The following is a 20,497-nucleotide window of genomic DNA, read 5'->3' on the forward strand; positions in this document are numbered from 1 at the left end:
TTGGGGAGATCTCCCAAAACCGTAAACACCTTCCAATGGTGTTTAAGTGCCCTTAACACCTTCTATGGCTTGTATAAGTGACTAGAACTTTGCATGCATAAGATAGAAACACCAAAACACGAAAGGAATGGGAAAACATGAGTTTACGGCTGTAAACCCATGTGTTTACGACTGTAAACTCCTAAGGAGTGGTCCAAGGACCATAAACTCCAAAGAAGGGTCATTTTGAGCCCTAGTCACTTCCTTAGCCCTTGATTCGAGTCTAGCTTAATTCCTTGAGTGGTTTAGGACCTTTAAACACCCAATGGCACCACTTCCATGAGTTTACGGCCGTAAACTCATGGGGGAAGTGGTCCAAAAACCGTAAACACCCATAAGGGCCACCATTTGAGGAGTAAACTCCAATGTAAGGCCATACTCTCTTTATATGCAACCCTTAGTACCCTTAGCACTTGTAGCAAAGTGTTTTCATGTATTAGGATGTCTTTACTTGCATAATTAGTTATTAAATGACTAGTTAGATACTTAAATGTATCACTACATGCTAAATAGGATTCTCGTGTGTGTTCAAGTCCTCACTTGACACTTAGCATCCTATACCATCCATTCATCCGAATCACCCACGTCGGGTGAGTTCATACCCCCTTAATCACCCTTTTTAAATGATTTTAGATGCTTTTATGGGGGAATACAAGTTGAACTAGTAAGTTATTAGATCAATCACATGTGATTAATAATTGGCTAGCAAATAGATTTCTGCATGTTAAACTGTTTTTTATCCAGCTAAAGGTTTTCAAATCTTGTTTTTATAAACTGACATCAAGTCATAAATCCTTATTTATAGATTTTCCAAAGGTTTTACCAAAACTTCTTTTTATACTTTTATATTGTCAAATGCATGCTTGTATATGTATAGTTATATAAGTAATGTTTAAAGGACTTAGGAAGGCTAACTCGCTTTAATTCCTTTTCCTTGTTTGGATGTGGCTTTAGGGTAATGGTTATCCGTTCGAAGGTCGTTTAAATATTAGTTATATATCATGTATACATATATAGTCATAAAAGTTCCATCAAGCAATTCATCACCTTTGGGTAGCAAAGGCATCCAGATAACCTCTCAAGTAGACTATAATTGGTATAGTTTAGAAACCAACCATAACATTCATGAAGGAAAACTTGGTTATATATGTATTCTAAAACATATACTTTTTAGTAAAAGGAAAGGTTTATAGAAATCAAAACACGAGATACATCCTCATAACGCGGATTCCACCGTTGTCAAGTTGGTAACCAAAGTCTCCTGGAGGGAGAGCGGGCATTGTGTGTATAGATCTATACGGGACAGACACTCCCACATCCTGACTACTAGCTACAGTCCCGGCCGACCAAGCCAAGGGGTGACAAATGTCACATTCATTCCGACGCCAGCAAGTCGTCAAGTATTCGATCGTCAATCAGTATGGTTACGAGTATCTTTACATTTACCTTATAATTTATGGCTTTAAGGTAAGAAGTATTATCACGGTATTTTCTATATATGAAACCATCATGATATATTTTCCTAGTTATATACTAGGTCACATTTTAAACCGTTAAACTAATCTACATAAGATTAAAGGCTATTTTAGACTCTCCGAGGTGTATTGTTCACTTAATACTTCCTGGAGTCTGTATTTCATCCTTTTAGACTCTCTGGGACGTATTGTTCACTTAATACTTCCTGGAGTCTGTATTTCATCCTTTTAGACTCTCCGAGGTGTATTGTTCACTTCATACTTCCTGGAGTCTGTATTTCATCCTTTTAGACTCTCCGAGGCGTATTGTTCACTTAATACTTCCTGGAGTCTGTATTTCATCCTTTTAGACTCTCCGAGGCGTATTGTTCACTTAATACTTCCTGGAGTCTGTATTTCATCCTTTTAGACTCTCCGAGGCGTATTGTTCACTTAATACTTCCTGGAGTCTGTATTTCATCCTTTTAGACTCTTCGAGGCGTATTGTTCACCTAATACTTCCTGGAGTCTGTATTTCATTCTTTTAGACTCTCTGAGGCGTATTGATCACTTAATACCGTCTGGAGTCTGTACTTCATTCCTTTAGACTTTGTGAGGCATATGGTTCATTCAATACCACCTGGAGTCTATGTTTTAATTACTTTTAGCCAGCAGTGTTACTGCTGAGGTAAAATATTAATTTCCCTATTACTTTTGCTTGTGATCTTCTCACATATTCTTTAAAGTATAACCTATATTTTGATAATGATAGTACTTTTGGGGGAAATTACTCCTTAAACATAAAACGGACAGGTCTTGGTAGAAGACTGCTTTTAGTAGAGATACTCCTTGGTTTAAACATAAAACAATTGGGTATTGGTAGAAGACTACTTTTATTAGAAAATATAGAATTTTCTGGAAAGGATTCTAATACTCTGTAAACTCAAGTCACCATCACCTAGTGAGGTTATTTTGAAGTAAAACATGTATTTATAACCAATGTCATTAAATACTTATGAACTCACCAGCATTAAAATGTTGATACTCACTTTCAAAATAAACTTGTATTCTCAGGTTATAAATAGACAGGTACACTCCGGGAGCTTTTGCGAAGTCAGCCTAGTACCAAGCTGCAACTTATGTTATTTCCAATATCTACTTTGATGTTATGGTTAAATGTAACCTATGTAAAATTTTTACTATTAATGCAATGGTTGATGTACTTTGATTACTATACTGCATATGTTGTGATACTTGACATGACGTCTTCCACCCCAGAACGTTTCCGTCGTTCCGGTTTTGGTTGTGACAGTTGACGACTGCTGAGTGTAACCTAACGGATAAATTTGTTGCATCAACTCCTACTGATTCGCCCCCTGTGTTGGCAATTGGTCAAGGAAAGGGTAAGAAGAGGAAGGCTCCTTCTAAGAGCCACCAAAAGGGAAAGTCCCAAGATGGTTTCTCTTCTAGTGGGACCAAATCTGGTTCTGCTAAGCCATCTTCTATCCCTAAGCATGCAGAGTGCTTTTACTGCCATGAGAAGGGCCAGTGGAAACGAAGTTGCCCTAAATATCTGCAAGATATTAAGAATGGGAAGATAAATCCCACCTTTGTAGGTATGTATTCAATTAAATCTAATAACTCATCACTTGCTACTTCATGGGTTCTTGATACTAGATGTGGTTTCCACATTTGTTCTAATTTGCAGGGCCTAAGAGAAAGTAGGGAAGAGGAGCATGGAAGGATAAACTTTGTCATGGGAAACAGAATATCATCGCTAGTTACCAAGATCGGAGTTTATTCCTTAGTGTTGAGTAATGGGTTAGGGATAGATTTAAATAATTGTTGCTATTCGCCAGATATGGCAAGGAAGATCATTTTTTTCATGGATTATATAGACAAGGGTTTCGATATTCATTTGATAATAGTAATGGTTCTATTAATGTTTATCTTGATGGTGTTTTCTATTTTAATGCACTACCTTGTAATGGAATATATTAATCTGTGTTGGTTGTAGACAACTTAGAAAATGATGTGTTGAATATTGATTCGTCCAATAGTTTGGACAAAGCATGCTTGTGGCATTGTCGCCTTGGCCATGTCAACAAGAAACGCATAGCCCAACTCCAAAAGTATGGAGTATTGGAGTCATTCGACTTTAGGGACGATGACACGTGTGAGTCTTGTTTACTTGGGAAGATGACCAAGTCACCCTTTACTGGCACTTGTGCAAGGGTGAGGGTCTATTGGATCTCATACACACAGATGTTTGTGGGCCCTTTAGATCCACCACAAGGGATGCTTGCCGCTTCTATGTGACTTTTACATATGATTATAGCAGATATGGATATATCTACTTAAGAAAGCAAAAGTCAGAAACCTTTGAAAAGTTTAAAGAGTTTAAGAATGAAATGGAGAATCAGCTGGGCAGGAAAATCAAGATGCTTCGATATGATCGAGGAGGAGAGTACCTAAGTCTTGAGTTTCACGACTATCTAAAGGAATGCAGAATTGTTTCGCAATTAATGCCTCCGAGGACACCACAATTGAATGGTGTGGCTGAGAGACGTAATCGGACCTTATTGGACATGGTTCGTTCTATGATGAGTCGGACTTCGTTACCAATAGCTTTCTGGGGGTATGCCTTAGAGACTGTCGCCCATATCCTTAACCTAGTTCCAACGAAGAAGGTTGCTAAAACAACTCACGAGATGTGGACAGGGAAAGCTCCCTCATTGGCACATATCAAGGTTTGGGGTTGCGATGCTTTTGTAAGACCGGAGACTCACGACAAGCTCGAACCTCATAGTGAGCGATGTATTTTCATTGGCTACCCGCAAACATCCTTCCGATATATCTTCTATATATCGAGTGAAAATGTTGTCTTCGTTGCGAGAAGAGGGGTTTTCCTAGAAAGAGAACTCATAAGCCAAGGGGACTGTGGGAGGCAAATCGATCTTGAAGAGCTTCAAGAGCCGAGCGATGAAGGAACCTCAAACACTAGCGATCAACATGAGGAGGAAGCTCCTGTTGAACCTGTTGACGGGTCCTTACCTCTTAGACGTTCCAGTAGGACTAGTGTTCCACCCTAGTTGTATGGATTCCATATTACTACTGAAGGGGATACATTTATTAGTGATAGTACACTAGTAAATTTGGATGAACCTAGCAGCTACAAGGAAGCCATGGCAGACCCAGAGTCTGCTAAATGGAAATAGGCAATGGACAGTGAGATTTAGTCTATGTACGACAACCAAGTTTGGAATTTGGTTGATAATGTACCAGGTCGTAAGACGGTTGGGTGCAAGTGGATCTTCAAGAAGAAGACGGACATAGATAAGAAAGTGAACACTTATAAAGCATGATTGGTTACGAAGGGCTTGACTCAAACTCCAAGAGTTGACTATGATGAGACCATTTCACCAATCGCGAAAATAAAGTCTATTAGGGTAATGCTCGCAATAGATGCGTTTCATGACTATGAAATATAGCAGATGGACGTTCAAACTGCTTTCCTTAATGGGAAGTTGGTTGAGGATGTTTACATGAGTCAGCTAGAGGGTTTTGTCGATGCAAAGCACCATAATAAAGTGTGCAAGCTTGAGAAATCCATTTATGGATTGAAGCAAGTGTCTCGCAGATGGAATCTTTGTTTCGGCGAGAAAGTCAAAGAGTTTGACTTTCTGCGAAGCGAAGATGAGTCATGTGTATATGTCAAAGCCAGTGGGTGTATAGTGAGCTTCCTCGTAATATATGTTGATGACATACTACTCACAGGAAACACTGTCCCAACCTTGCAGGAAGTCAAGTCCTATCTTGGGAAGTGCTTCGCTATGAAGGACCTCGGAGAAGCTGCGTATATTCTGGGAATAAGGATAGTAAGAGACTGATAGGACTCAGTCAGGATATATACTTGGATAAGGTACTAAAAAGTTTTAGTATGGAAAATTCCAAGAAAGGGGAGTTGCCAATCCAAAGCAGTACCAAGCTGAGTAAGACTCAGAGCCCGAGTACAGAGGCAGAGATAGTTGAGATGCGCCGAGTACCTTACGCTTTCGTAGTTGGCTCAATCATGTACGATATGACTTGTACTCACCCTGATGTGGCCTTCGCTTTAAGCATGGTCGGTAGATATCAGGGAAACCCTGGTAGAGCTCATTTGACTGCAGTTAAGAATATTCTTAAGTACCTTCAGAGGACCAAGGAATGGTTTCTAGTCCTCGGTGGGAGTGATGACTTAAGGGTACGAGGGTATAGTGACGCTAGTTTTCAGACGGATCGGGATAATTACCAATCACAGTCTGGCTGGGTCTTTACCCTTAATAGAGGAGCAGTGACTTGGAAAAGTTCCAAGCAAGAAACGGTAGCTGATTCAACATGTGAATCACAATACATTGCGGCAAGTGAATCATCAAAGGAGGCAATATGGTTGAAGAACTTCATTGGAGACCTTGGATTTGTTTCATCCATAAAGGAGCCCATGGAGATTTTCTGTGATAATGAAGGTGCGGTTGCCTTGACCAAGGAACCAATGGATCATGGCAGATCCAGACATATCGACAGAAAATATCACTTAATTAGACATCGGGTAGAAGAAGTACTCCTCGTGGTGAAGAGGGTATCGTCAGAAGATAACCCAGTAGATCCCCTTACAAATGGATTGAGTAGGGTTAAGCACTTGCGGCATGCGAGGAGCATAAGGCTGAAGGACGATATAAGTTTAGATTAGATAAATAGGAAACGTGTAATAGATAATTTATACTTGACATTTGATGAATAAATAAAGGTGTATTATTTATGAGTAAATTTACTATCTTGTATTGATTATTTATCTATTGTTTCAATTTTGCATGTTTTAACTTCCTGAATAATAAGATTATTCAAACAGTCCACAGTCGCTCATATGTTTGAAATAGATATGAAAGAAGACTGTCATGAATTTGTTTGTAGATTTTCTAAAAGGTTTTAGGCATGGCAAAGGTTTGCTGCAGAGTTCATGAGTGCTTATGAATTGTGATTTGAGCATTAGAATAAACCCGCGCTTGCTGGTATCACTTCATGGATTTTGTCATGAGTGATTGCAAGACAATAATATCATATAATCTTTAAACCTAGAGATATGGTTATTATTTTTTGGTTAGTTGTGCATTGATAATGCGTAAACGCATCAGTAACTTGATGTTATAAAACATATTGTTGTGTATGATTTAGCCAGTGAAGAATAAGAGCATATGACTTAAAGTTTATTTGTTCCTTTTATTCCAAGAGGATGAAAGCAATATTTGGCCACTTGATGATTTGGTTTGACTTATGTGTCAGGCCCGGTCAGGATGAAGTTGATGTTCTCAATTAATTTCTATGTCAAGCAAATCAGAGATCGAGGAACAATGTGTTGAACAATAAGAATGACCATGTTCCATGTGATTGTCAGCATGATATCTAGAACAGAGGATTATACGATCCCTTATCTAATGGACAAGATTTTGATCAGAGTTGACAGCAGCGTATAAGAGCTACGATTGCTAACCGGATCCTGAAGTCATATGTGAGATATAGTTGTCAGAATTATCCAAGTGTGAGGCTGTTGGATTAGTGTAAGCCCGAAACTATATTTGGTATGTACTTGACCCGGTTGTGCATGGTCCTTTTGGGTTGCCTTCACTAAAGCAACTTGACAATGTAATTTATGGAGAGAAAAGAAATTATGATTTATTAATATATTATATGATTGATATATTAAAAAGGAAATCATATTATTTGATTAATATTAGTCATAAATTAATTAGGAATCAATTTGGTGGCTAAAAGAGATTAATTAAATATAGGGGTTAAACTATCAAATGTGTGATAGTTGGTTTTTGGGCTAGGGAAACCTAATGGATTGAAGGGTGAATGAAATTATGATGAAGGTTCATCGTAATTTCTTCCATAGGCCTTATTCCAGAAGGTTCCATGGGTTGCTTGGTGTTTAAGCTGTCCATTAGGGTTTTGACTTAAACCTTAGTAGCCTACAGTATAAATAAAGACCCCTACATGCAATTTTCGACCACTTGATCCCAAAGGAAACCCTAGGGCTGATTTTAGCATCTCTTCTCTCTCTCTTTCTCTCTCTCTCTCTCTCACTCTCTCTCTCTCTCATATTGCCTTCTTGCTTGTGTGGTGTTTGTAAGTCATTAGAGGAGTTACACTTGTGACTCTAAGCACCAAGAAAAAGAACATCCAAGATTGTTCAAGAGGTAAACATCTAGATCTGGTAAATCTAGACATTTTCGAAATATCTATGCTAGATTAGGGTTGATAAGTCTTGGATACAATGCATGTACAATAAAGAAACCTAGATACAAGCATTGGGGTTTGCATGAGCACATAGAAAAGTTCTTGTGTGTAAAACCCATCAATAGCATCATCCTATATACCAGGATACTGACCTAACAGGTTACTAGCATAGCATCATCCTATATACCAGGATACCAACCTAACAGGTCACTAACATATCAACATGCAATAAACCCGGATAAAAATCCAAAAAGGGTCGGCATGGTGCCTTCGACCCTGTTAGTATAGTGAGGACAAATCAAATCACAATGTCGATCGGAACTGGAATGTCAAACTCCCGAGATGCAGCTTCAAACACGAACACCTACAAACCCTATTTAAAGGGTTATTAGTCAAAGTCAACAATCAAGGTTAATAGTCCATTTTCACCCAACTTGTCGAGTGTAGCCACTTGACTCATCGAATTCTTCCAAAACTCGAGAAATTGTGAAAAACCCTGGTTAACTCGTCGAGTTTCCAAAAAAACTCATTGAGTCCATGTGGCATTCAAATGTCGGGAAAAAATCTAACTAACTCGTCGAGTCATCTGACTTACTCGCCGAGTCCATGCAGAAACCATAAACGGCCAATCTTCATCTGACTCGTCGATTTAACCATGCAACTCATTGAGTCCCTTCAGTCTATTTCTTATTGAGACGTTTTTAAGCTATCCCAAAGCTCTAAAATGTAGATCTAGCTTCCTAAGGCATAGTTACCACGTTAAGTTGCAAACTTTATGTGCATGCAAGATCTTAAAGGCCAACACCAAGCTAAAGAAGGAGTTTTAGGTAAGAAGAAGGCCATAGTTGCTAAAGACTTAGAACTTTATGACTATAAGGGGCTAGAGGAGTCCATATCTAAAGTCACAACTTCATATCATGCCCAAAACCAGAAATAACTACACAACATACTAGAAATAGCCCTAAACCTTTGCATGAAGAGATATAACTAGAGAAAAGCCAAGGTAACGACCTGTTACCTTCAAGATGATGCTAAGATGAAGTGGAAATTAGATCCACAAGCTTCTCCTTGCTCCAAACTCTTTAGACTTCAATCTTTCTTCACAAAATCCCCTTCCAAGCTTCTTACCACACAAAATGGAGAGTAGACGCGATTAGGGTTTTCTGAGCTCAAGGGGGACGGTAACGGAGGCAGAGGGAGGCTAATGACCCTTTAAATAGGGTGTAAAACCCTAGAAATTAGGGTTTTCTCATTCAGCTCCTACTCGTCGATATGGGATCCTCGACCTCATAAATCATGCGGGCTGACTAATCTCTACACGGTGAGTTGGGACCTCCAACTCGTCGAGTAGGCTTCTTTAATTGCATAAAATCCCTAAAATCTCATTCCCGGAAATCGGGATGTTACAACTCTCCCCCACTTGAACTATGCTTCGTCCTCGAAGCCTACTGCAGTGGAAAAATCCAAATAATGCTCCCGCATCCTAGCCTCCGGCTCCCAAATCTACTTGGATCCCCTCCGATGCTGCCACTTGTACCTTTACTAAAGGTATTTCCTTGCTATACATAACCTTTACCTTTCTTTCCCAAACAGCCACCAACCTCTCGACGTAATTCAAGCGCTCATTGTCCTGAAGATCACCCAATGATACCTTGACACCCTCATCTGACACGTACTTTCGCAATTGCGAAATATGGAAGGTGCTAGGACTCTAACTGAGCTCCTCCGGAAGACCCAGCTAATACGCCGCCTTGCCAGCCTTGGCAATACCCAAAATAGCCTGATAACTCGGGAACCCAATTTTCCCTTCTTCCTAAAGCGGATCACACCCTGAAACCTAAAATTCTCACAAGAACAAAACTATAGATTGCATGTTGTCGCCGATAATTCTTTGCTGGTAATAGATTATGTATTCTTTCAAGGGAAAGCTCATTCAATGAGTGGATTTCCAGGGATAACACGAACCACGAGAGGCAAATTGGGAGATGAACCATTTTTGTGCTGACAGGATAAAGCTTCATTCAGCTCCAGAACCTACATGTAGTAGTAGACAACTGCTAGCGCATAACCACAAACACCCACGACTGGCCCGATGAGCCTCGGGCTGGAATATCAATGTGTCGAGTCCAATAAAACACCGGATTGAAATTCTCAAGGTTTGTTGGCCTACCACCTCAACCCTACCGCTCCCCCTGAGCTTTCGTGCCTACAACTTATAGTTGGCCCCCACTGGGTATCTTGACCTACTGCATAAAGTAGGATCGCCTCACCCCTCCAAATACAACATGTCGCCATAGACAATTCGTAGAAAGATCTAACCCAGTTCCTAGAACCTGAAATACATGAACATTCTAACCCAACAAACCTCGATTTCACCATCGATAACATCACTCCGTTTACCTGAAACTCGTGACTCACACTACAAACCAAATATTCCCCATTTATCTCACTGACTTGTAGAATGCATGCTTCACACGGACACACTCACGATTCTAAATGCAATTTTCCACTATCAGCCATTCTGAAATGGCCGTCCACGAATACACATGTTACACCAAAACCTTAGCATACCCTTGATTCTCTGTTACATCATTACCAACCTTCAAAGTGATGGAAGAAGATGATCAAACCAAGAACATACGCATTTTATCTGATCCCTAACAACTTGCGAACAATTTGGAATACGGGGCAAACATTTCACTGATTCAATCTGATACTTGACTGACACTCCCAACGACCATTGACCGTTCCCTATCCAAACCAACTAATTAATGTGTCTTCCGATCCCCATCAACGCGTCAATACTGGGAGTATCGCAAAGAGATTAAATGATCAACCATGGCCATTTGGCCTACAGCTCATGATTGGAATCCCCCTACCAGGTCCTCAGTATATGGCTGAAATGCTCCTAATCTCATACCGACATTATCGGTATTACATTACTTGTCCATCCCTATGAGTCCTAGAGATACTCTCCTCCTTTCACTGCCTTGAGGGGACCTAATCGCCATCCCACACAACACCAAACAAGTATCACAATACAGAAATCCTACCATACACGATTTCCTTATAGAACAAATTAATGCCCAAGAGTTTTCAGGCTCTCCTACATGACCAACAACATTCCCTAAGGGCACTTCTTAGGTAATAACCACCAAGCACAGCTAACATACAGTTCCACAGGTTATTATCACAAAGCATGACCACCTCAACCTAACCCCCAATCAAACAATCATGTGCACATAAATATCATATACTAGCATATATAACAGTCAAACCGATCAAATAAATCACTAATCATAGCATCATCCTATATACCAGGATACCGAACTTACAGGTTACTAACATAGCATCATCATATATACCAGGATATCGACCTAACAGGTCACTAGCATACCATCATCCTATATACCAGGATACCGACCTAACAGGTCACTAACATATCAACATGCAATAAAGCTGGATACAAATCTAAAAAGGGTCGGCATTGGTGCCTTCGACCCTGTTAGTATAATGAGGACAACTCACCTCACAATGTCGATCGGAACCGGAATGTCAAACTCCCAAGATACGGCTCCAAAAACCGACACCTACAACCACCAATGATCAACTTCCATAAATTCCTAATTTACCAAAATACCCTCAGAAGTCAACTGGTCAATCTTTGCCCAAAGTCAACGTCAATGGTCAAGGTCAACAGTCCATGTTGACCCAACTCGTCGAGTGTAGCCACCTAACTCGTCGAGTTCTTCCAGAACTCGAGAAATCGTGAAAACTCTAGTTGACTCACTGATTTTCTAGACAACTCGTCGAGTCCATGTAGTGTCCAAATGTCGAGAAAAACCCTAACTAACTTGTCGAGTCATCTCACTGACTCGTCGAGTCCATGCAGAAACCAAAAACGGCCAATCTTTATCTGACTCGTCGAGTTAACCATGTAACTCGTCAAGTCCCTTCAGACTATTTCTCATTCAGACGTTTTTAAGCTATCCCAAAGCTCCAAATTGTAGATCTAGCTTCCTAAGGCATAGATACCACGTTAAGTTGCAAACTTTATGTGCATGCAAGATCTTAAAGGCCAACACCAAGCTAAAGAAGGAGTTTTAGGTAAGAAGAAGGCCATAACTTGTTAAATACTAAGAACTTTATGACTATAAGGGTTTAGAGGAGTCCAGATCTGAAGTTACAACTTCAGATCATGCCCAAAACCATAAATAACTCCATAACATACTAGAAATAGCCCTAAACATTTGCATGAAGATATCTAACTAGAGAAGCCAAGGTAACGAATTGTTTCTTTCAATATGATGCTAAGATGAAGTGGAAATCAGATCCACAAGCTTCTCCTTGCTCCAAGCTCTTTAGACTTTAAGCTCTTTTCACAAAATCCACCTTCCAAGCTTCTTACCACACAAAATGGAGAGTAGACGTGATTAGGGTTTTCTGAGCTCAAGGGCAACGGTAACGGAGACAGAGAGAGGCTAATAACCCTTTAAATAGGATGTAAAACCCTGGAAATCAGGGTTTTCTCATTCAACTCCTACTTGTCGAGTTGGGGTCCTCCGACTCGTCGAGTAGACCTCATAAATCACGCGGGCTAACTAATCTCTACACGATGAGTTGGGTCCTCTAACTCGTCGAGTAGGCCTCCTTAATTGCATGAAATCCCTAAAATCTCATTCCCGAAAATCGGGATGGTAATTGAGCCGGCTGCATAGAGCAAGTGATTACTTTGCATATATTTTTTTTAGATAAGTAATATATCCTCTTACTTTTTTGTTCTATCCACAATTCTACCCATTTAATATATTTGTTTGTTTTAAAAAGATAAAATAGATTTATTCTTTTTTCATGACTACTGAAAAGATATCAAAATTCTTCTTCTATTTATATAAAAATTGGTTTGTTTTTTTAGACGAGTGGATAAATTTTATTTTTTATTATGCAAAATGCCAAATTTCGAAATCAAAAAAAAAATTATAAAAAAAATAAATCGGGAAAACAAGAAAATAAGAAATCAGCAACCGAAAGGTGTGTCTCATTGATTTTGCTTATTTGGCAACTGATGTGGCGCTGCTAACGTGCATACTAAAAGAATATTAGAAATCAGCAACCGAAAGGGGTGCGAATAAATCCAAGCTTAGACAATTGAAGTGTAATGCTAACTCCATTTCTATTTCTTTAAACTTGTTTGTTGCAAAAAAGAAAATACATTGCCCATATGTGCATCAAGAGTAAAGTTGCTAACTTTTTCAATTTTCCCTAAACAATATATAGAATACTATTGAAAAACAATACATGGTAAAGACTCATCCCATTCCATTCCTTAGTGATTCCATTCCATCCATCCAACCAAACACACAAAAACAAAATCAAATCACTCACTTCCATCAAAACACACATATAACGAAAACAAATCATCACCAAAAATCTCCACACGAACACTTTCCATCTTTAAACAAATGAAACCGAACTAAATCTCTCACAAGAATCTCTCTCTTTGTGATCTTTGAAATCAACTTAGTTGCATTATGACAATCCCCACACACCCTCAAGTTTTTAACAACTCTAATAGTCATGCCCTTAGGAATAAAAATCAACCCAAAAGCAATAGCAAGTTTTTCACTATGATGATTAAGCATCCTTATCTTTTCACTCTCTTCCACATTATGAAGAGCAAATCTTACATCAGGAACATACCCTTCTTCTATCATCTTAATGTTTAACTTCTCAAGCTCATTATAAATCTTATCTAAATAAGGACTTGATCTATCATCAGCTGAAAAAACATGCACTTTGTTTTTATATTTAATCCAACTAAACCCCGGGGTTTTTCTTATATCTTTATCTCTCATTTCACTTTTTAAATTCGCCACCTCACCCCATATCCCTTTAGCAGCATACATTTCTGATAACAACACATAACTTGCAGGATTCTGAGGCTCTAATTCTTGTAAACACTTTGAAGCCCATTTACCGATTTCAAAATTCCCATGAGATCTACATGAACTAAGTAATGTAGATAATCCAAATGCATCAGGGGAAAAAGGCATATTATTTATAAAACATTTAGCTTCTTCAATATATCCAGCTCTACTCAATAGATCAATCATACAACTATAATGATCAGAAACTGGAACAATTCCATGTTCTTGTGACATTGATTTGAAATATTTTTTACCTTTTTCAACTAATCCTGCTCTACTACAAGCTGAAAGAACACCTATAAATGTTACTCCATCTGGCTTGAGTTGACTAGTCAACATTTTTTCAAAAAGATCGATTGTTTTATTAGCTTCCCCGAATTGGGAATACCCTGTAATCAAAGAAGTCCATGACACCTCATCTTTGACTTTCATTTCATTAAACATTTGACTGGATTTCTCAATTGTTCCACATTTTCCATAGAAGGATACAAGTGAATTGGAAACAGTTATGAAAGAAATCAAACCTGAAACTTGTGCATGACAATGAAACTGTTCACCTTCTTCTAAACTAGAAAGATTCCCACATGAACTTATGACACTTCCAAGTGTAAAGTCATCTGGATGTATTCCATTTCTTTGCATTTCACAACAACACCTTATTGCTTCTTCACAATGACCATTTTGCCCATACCCCACTATCAATGCAGTCCAAGAAACAATGTTTTTGACTTTCATTTTACTGAATACTGTTTCTGCATACTTTACATGTTTGCATTTTACATACATGTCAACAAGGGAGCTTCCAACGTATACATTGTCCATGATATCAGTTCTTATGATGTATGCATGGATTTGGGAACCTTCTTTTAGAGACAGAGTTCCTCCACAAGCTTTCAAGATGCTTCCAATTGTGAACTGATCTATACTGAATTCTTGCTTTCTCATTTCTCTGAATATATCGATTGCTTTTTTGGATAAACCGTTTTCGGTAAACCCTGTAATCATGGTTGTCCAAGTGATTGAATCTTTTTCAGGTGTGAGATGAAATAATTGCTCTGAATCTTCAATCATGCCACTACGGAGAAGATTGATAATCATTGTGTTATACATTACGATATTTCTCTCAGGCAATTCATCGAACACTTGTCTTGCATCGTTTATAATACCTGCTTTTGAGTACATTTCAACCAATGGACTACCCACAAATACGTAAGATTGAAACCCATGAGATACTATCTGCGCATGAATCTGTTTACCCAAATCAAGAAACCCGTTGTTTGTGGATAAACTGAGCATAGTCGAAAATGTAATCCTATTCAAATTCACAGATTTTCCGTCTTTTAACATCGACTTATACGCCTTTAATGCTTTATCACAAGAACCAAAAGTAGCGTAACCGGAAATAATTGAGTTCCATGAGACACCATCTCGTTTCGGCATGCCATGAAAGATCTTTTCCATTTCCAGTAGGTTCCCTGATTTCGAATAAGCAGAAAGAATGGTGTTCCATGAAAAAAGATTTGGTTGAGGAATTTGATCAAACACTTTGCGTGCATAAGTAATATTCCCTAATTTGTGGTAACTGCTGATGAAATTATTGAGCAAAAAGGTCTCGATATCTACTATGGTTTTAATTATAAAGCAATGGAGCTTCTTTGCTTGAAGTTGGTTACGGGTTTCACAATAGAGCTTGAGCAGTGAACAGTAGGAGTTTGATACGGAAATACACATGCTTTAATTTAGCGGGTAGAACTCTTTGATTATCAAAGCGCTAAACGCTAATAAAAGTCGTCAACTTAGATTCATGGTCCCAACGCACCAAATATATCGTGCAAGTGTAAACGATTCTTCGAAGAAAGGGGAAGCAAACAGATCATTCCATAAAATCGTGTCTAGTTAGAAATATGAAAAGCATTGAACAATTCACTGAAGAGTAAATTTCTGAAATTACACCTTTGGTTTTAACTTTTTTTCGGATCGTCCTATGGTTTGATTTTGTTGCGTTTTCCGTCCCTATGGTTTGATCAAAATTGCACATTTAGTCCCTAAATTTATGTATGTAAATGACAAAAAACGCAATAAAATTAAACCGCAGTGTCGATTCGAGTGGAAAAAAAAAAAAAAAAAAAAAAAAAGGTTAGGAACCAAACATGCAATTTTGATCAAACCATAGGAACGATTTCAGTAATTTACTCTTCCCTAAATAATATTATCATTCCCTTAAAACATATTTTTGTATTAGATTAGTTGTATGTATAATGTTTGATAAAACTAGTACAATTAAATGTTAAAATTTAAATGTTGATCATAATATCATTGAATTCTTAGTTTATTTTATCATATAATAATATTAAATGACATGTATTTAAATTGTTTTGTTAAAATAATATATATATATATATATATATATATATATATATATATATATATATATATATATATATATATATATATATAATTTGTTAAGATATTATGTTTGTTGGGATTACTTTGTTGACAAAAAGTGATATTGATAAATACTAAACAAATAAGGAACTTGTGGAGTACACATTTGTTTAGGTTTTATCAAGTTTCAAAGTACATTATCATTTAAGGCGAAGCCCCTGAACGAACGGGGGTCCGGGGCTAGTGCCCGTGGGAGCGAGGTGTCGGGGTCCAAGGGGTGGCAGCCCTTGGCGGGGTCCAAGGGGCAGAGCCTCTGGTTAGGGTCGACCCTGGGTTTGACCCTTATCCAAATATCCATTTTTATGTCAGTTTTTATGGTTTTATGACAATTTGAAACGATCATATGACAGTTTTCAGACAGAGATTTTAAAGTCTGTTTTGGTCTCATTTCTGGTACATACAAAAATATCATCAAAACATCATCTGTTCTTGTCTCTCTGAGTCTTGTCCGATTAAAGAATATTGGGAGTACCACCCTAATACTTTAATCTCAAAATGTTTAACACAATTTTCAGAATTTTCAAGTCTTTCTATACTAAAATTTCTAACAATTTTTATTTTATTATCATGATTTTTTTTGGTATCCAAGACATGGACCAGGATTTGAGTCTCATTCCAAGTGATTCCTCTTGTATTTTTTTTTTATTATGCTTAATTAATTATCTGGCATGCATCAGATACATATTATGTGTATGAGATTAAAAACTATTCTTATCAAGGCCGATCCAAGACGATTTGAGGCCCAGGGCAAAATAAAAAATGAGACCCTTTAAGTAAAAAATTAAAAAATATAATCAAATAATGACAACTAATGTGCGAAACAATCAAATAATGACCTCTACTTTTAGGACACGTCCTGATTGCAAAAGGGCAAGACACAAAAACATAACAAATGAAGGTATTTGCACACTTGAAATATATAAGATAGTATTACGAATTCATGTAGCTTATAAAAAGTAAAAACCCCAAGGTAATTCGATTTGGTTTAGAGAATATCTACATATAAACATACATGCTAAGAACTTTAGAGAATATCTAATAATAAGAACTTTAGGACCAATATCACCTTTTCAAGTATTAAAATTTATCATTTAATCTTATATTATTCCACCACTAAAAGAGAGGACCAAGCAAAAGATAAGTAAATATTAATCTATGTTTTTTTGCACATAACAAAGAATTAATAGACTATATAGATTATACTATTTATGGGGAGAGTTGTAAGAGTACCTAAAGGTTCTTACGAGTTGTGACTCGATAATAGATTACAAATCTTTCTCCTCCACTTACTTGGCATTTCCTTTGCCTGCTTGATGGGTTGGCTTTTGGTTTACCTATTGAAAATAGTTACATGTTATTTATGTAACAAAATCAATAGCAAACAATAAAAACATGACATTTTATTATTAGAATAGATTTCATTATGACACTTCATCAAACACTTAACAGACAACTAAAATCACATATTTTTTCTCTAGGAAAGAAGCTTGTTCAAAAGAACCTAAATTTTTTGGAGGGAAATAATCAAATAAGCTTGTGCAAAAGAACCTAAATGGAATGTATAAATCGATAAACAAAGAAAATTGAAAAATATAACTAGATAAGCAATACATTACTTTTAGGTTGATATACGCAACCCATTTCAGAAATAAGAGGCATAATCAGACTCAAAATCAGTAGTAGAAACTTAAATTTGTAGCTATATATGGTAAAACTAAGAAAATGGAAAAAGAAAAGCAATAAATTACCTTTAGGCTGATATCGACATTATCCATTTCAAAAACCAGAAATCAGAGGTGCTTTCAAAATCAAGAATTGAGAGACGTATTCCCCCTATCATTTTGACAATTGCTTCTTGAGAACGAGAAGTGCTTTAGGAGGTGGGAGGAGAATTGGGAGATTTAAGAGGATGTGAGGGTCTTTTTCTTTTTTCCCGCTTACGAGTAGCAGACGTGCAAAAAAAAATGTGAACTGGTTGAAAAATGTAAAACATTTAACAACTTTACAAGCTAAGGATCGAACACGGGGATCTTATATCAACTTTAATGTCTACAGATGCTTAACCATCCCAACTGCAAGTACCTTTGATTCATTTTCGCTAATATATTATATATTATCTAAAACCACATATATAGTCATCTGCAAGATTTAGGGGCCTCGAGATTTGACGAGGCCCGGGCGGTCGCCCAACTTGCCCTTCCTCTACGATCGGCCCTGACTCTTATGGAGTGGTTTAGTGGGTATATTGTTGTACTCGGATTCCTTTGTATTCATTGGTCCGCGTCGTTTTTCAAATATGCAAAAATTAACGGCCACTTGAGCATAATATATATTAGTCATTAGAGTTAAGGGTTAGTTAAAAAAAATTGAAATGTAATTTTAGACTTAAGGTTTTAATTGTAAATTTTTTGTGTCTAAAGAACATGTAATGTAAGATCTTTTTGAAATTAACATTTTTTTATTTTAAAATAAAAACTTTATTTTCGATATAGTAGATTTTTAATTAAAAGATAAATTCCTAACTCTAATCAAATAGAATTTAATGGGCAAAGTGGTTATGATATTACAAATATTTTTTTAATACTTTTTAAAATCATGATCGTAAGATCGAATCTTATCTCGTTCACACCAACAAAGATATTTTCCACATTCAAAAACCTTTGAATGCAGTTTTATTGGGTTTTCTTGTTTCTCACTCGTTTTTTTTAATCAATACACAACAATACATCTATATACATAAAGAAATTATAATGATAATCAATTATATTTGCAAAGGGAAATGTTTTAAGAGACAAAATTATAAATATAATATGCAAAATATGATTATACAATTGTATTTACTAAGATAATAATTATATATCAAACACGATATTTAAAACTTTGCAAGCTTTTAATACATTTTGGATGACATTCGACGTGTTTGATGTATTAATTTTAACAAATATTATATAAATTAGTTTGACATATCAGCATAAAATATAGCAAATATTTCATATTTTAGATAAATTGGTAACAATTGCTACCTTGTTTATTATTAACATTATTACTATATTTATAATGACATTAAAATCCAATAATATTTCTTTAAATATCATTATGGTACAAAACATATTTTTTTTTATTTAGAGAAATTAAATTGTTTCATACTTTTTATGTCTACAAATGTTCCAAACCAATAAAATTATGATAAGTATTATCATTCCATATTTTTTTTAACTAACTCATTAAGTCTATATTAAGAATATACGAAATAAAATTAAATTGAATTGTGATTTGTCGTAATTTTAGTGGGTAGAAATAATTATAGGCATAAAACGTAAAAGATAATGTAATTTATCATTTATAAATATAGTCGTTGTGAACGGTTTATAAGTTTGATTTCTTAATAGGTTTAAATGAATCAATACAATTCAAAAAAAATGATGTAGAAACTAAAATGAATTTGAAGAATGGATAATGACTTAAAATGGTAATATATTTTTCGATTTGTACATATTTGATCAACGAGTTTTTTTTATCCAAATTTGCTCTTTCAACTTGTTTTATTGTTTATATTCAATCATTATAATTGTCCACTCTAGATAAGTCAGAAAAATTAACTTAATATGGTAATATATTTTTTACTTTATACACATTTACTCTTTAATATTTTTTTGCACATTTAGTTATTGATATTTTTTTTGTTGTAAAAAAAGATCTTACTACTTTTATACACATTCAATACTTATGACCAAATTCTTTAGGTTTTCTTACGGCATGCTATGTGGGACAATTATTAATGAAATGTTCGAGATTACTAATGCTTAATTTGTAAAGGAAAATGCAAATTTGAACTAAAAATCCAAATTAACTTTATAAAACGTAAATCAAAACATTGTACGATAGTAATATCATTATATACTTATAAATCTTGCATTTTTTCTTGAATCACATTCATTTGAAACTCCTATGACTTTTCAATTTTTTTTAATAATTATTATAAGTTGGTTAATAATATTAAATAAATATCAAACCTAAAGTGTAATCATATATAAACTAAATTTCAATATAAAAAAATATATATTTTCTTTTACTTATAAAGTTTGTTTTTAACTTTAAACATATTATATTTAATTTATTATGTCTAATATGTTGTATGTAAACCATTATCATTTTAAAGCTACAACTTTTGATCAATTTGTATAAAATACTTAAATTATTAATTTAAATATAACTTTACAAGATCAATTTAAACAAAAATTTTAGTTGAACTTAAACAACCCAATGAATATTATATAAATAGTTAAAAGTGATAAATTGTAGTGTCTTTCTAATAATGATTATAAATTGGTTAATAAGGATAAATAAGTATCAAAC

The 20,497-nt window shown here is 35.9% G+C and overlaps 1 protein-coding gene across 1 annotated transcript; it reads right to left on the bottom strand.

The window, feature by feature from the left end:
- Window positions 1-12,917: 12,917 nt before the first annotated feature.
- Window positions 12,918-15,581, bottom strand: LOC145041406 (pentatricopeptide (PPR) repeat-containing protein). Its single transcript, XM_078989464.1, has one exon. The coding sequence runs from the start codon at window positions 15,425-15,427 to the stop codon at window positions 13,190-13,192; it is 2,238 nt and encodes a 745-aa protein (XP_078845590.1). The 5' UTR covers window positions 15,428-15,581; the 3' UTR covers window positions 12,918-13,189.
- Between the last annotated feature and the right edge of the window lie 4,916 nt (window positions 15,582-20,497).

Source organism: Lactuca saligna, chromosome 4 (assembly GCF_052625555.1).
Source record: "Lactuca saligna cultivar CGN05327 chromosome 4, ASM5262555v1, whole genome shotgun sequence".
NCBI classification, from domain to species: Eukaryota; Viridiplantae; Streptophyta; class Magnoliopsida; order Asterales; family Asteraceae; genus Lactuca; species Lactuca saligna.

What these genes read in the sequence shown, in the direction of transcription:
- LOC145041406 (XM_078989464.1), bottom strand. Translation starts at nt 15,427, where the DNA reads ATGTGTATTTCCGTATCAAACTCCTACTGTTCACTGCTCAAGCTCTAT.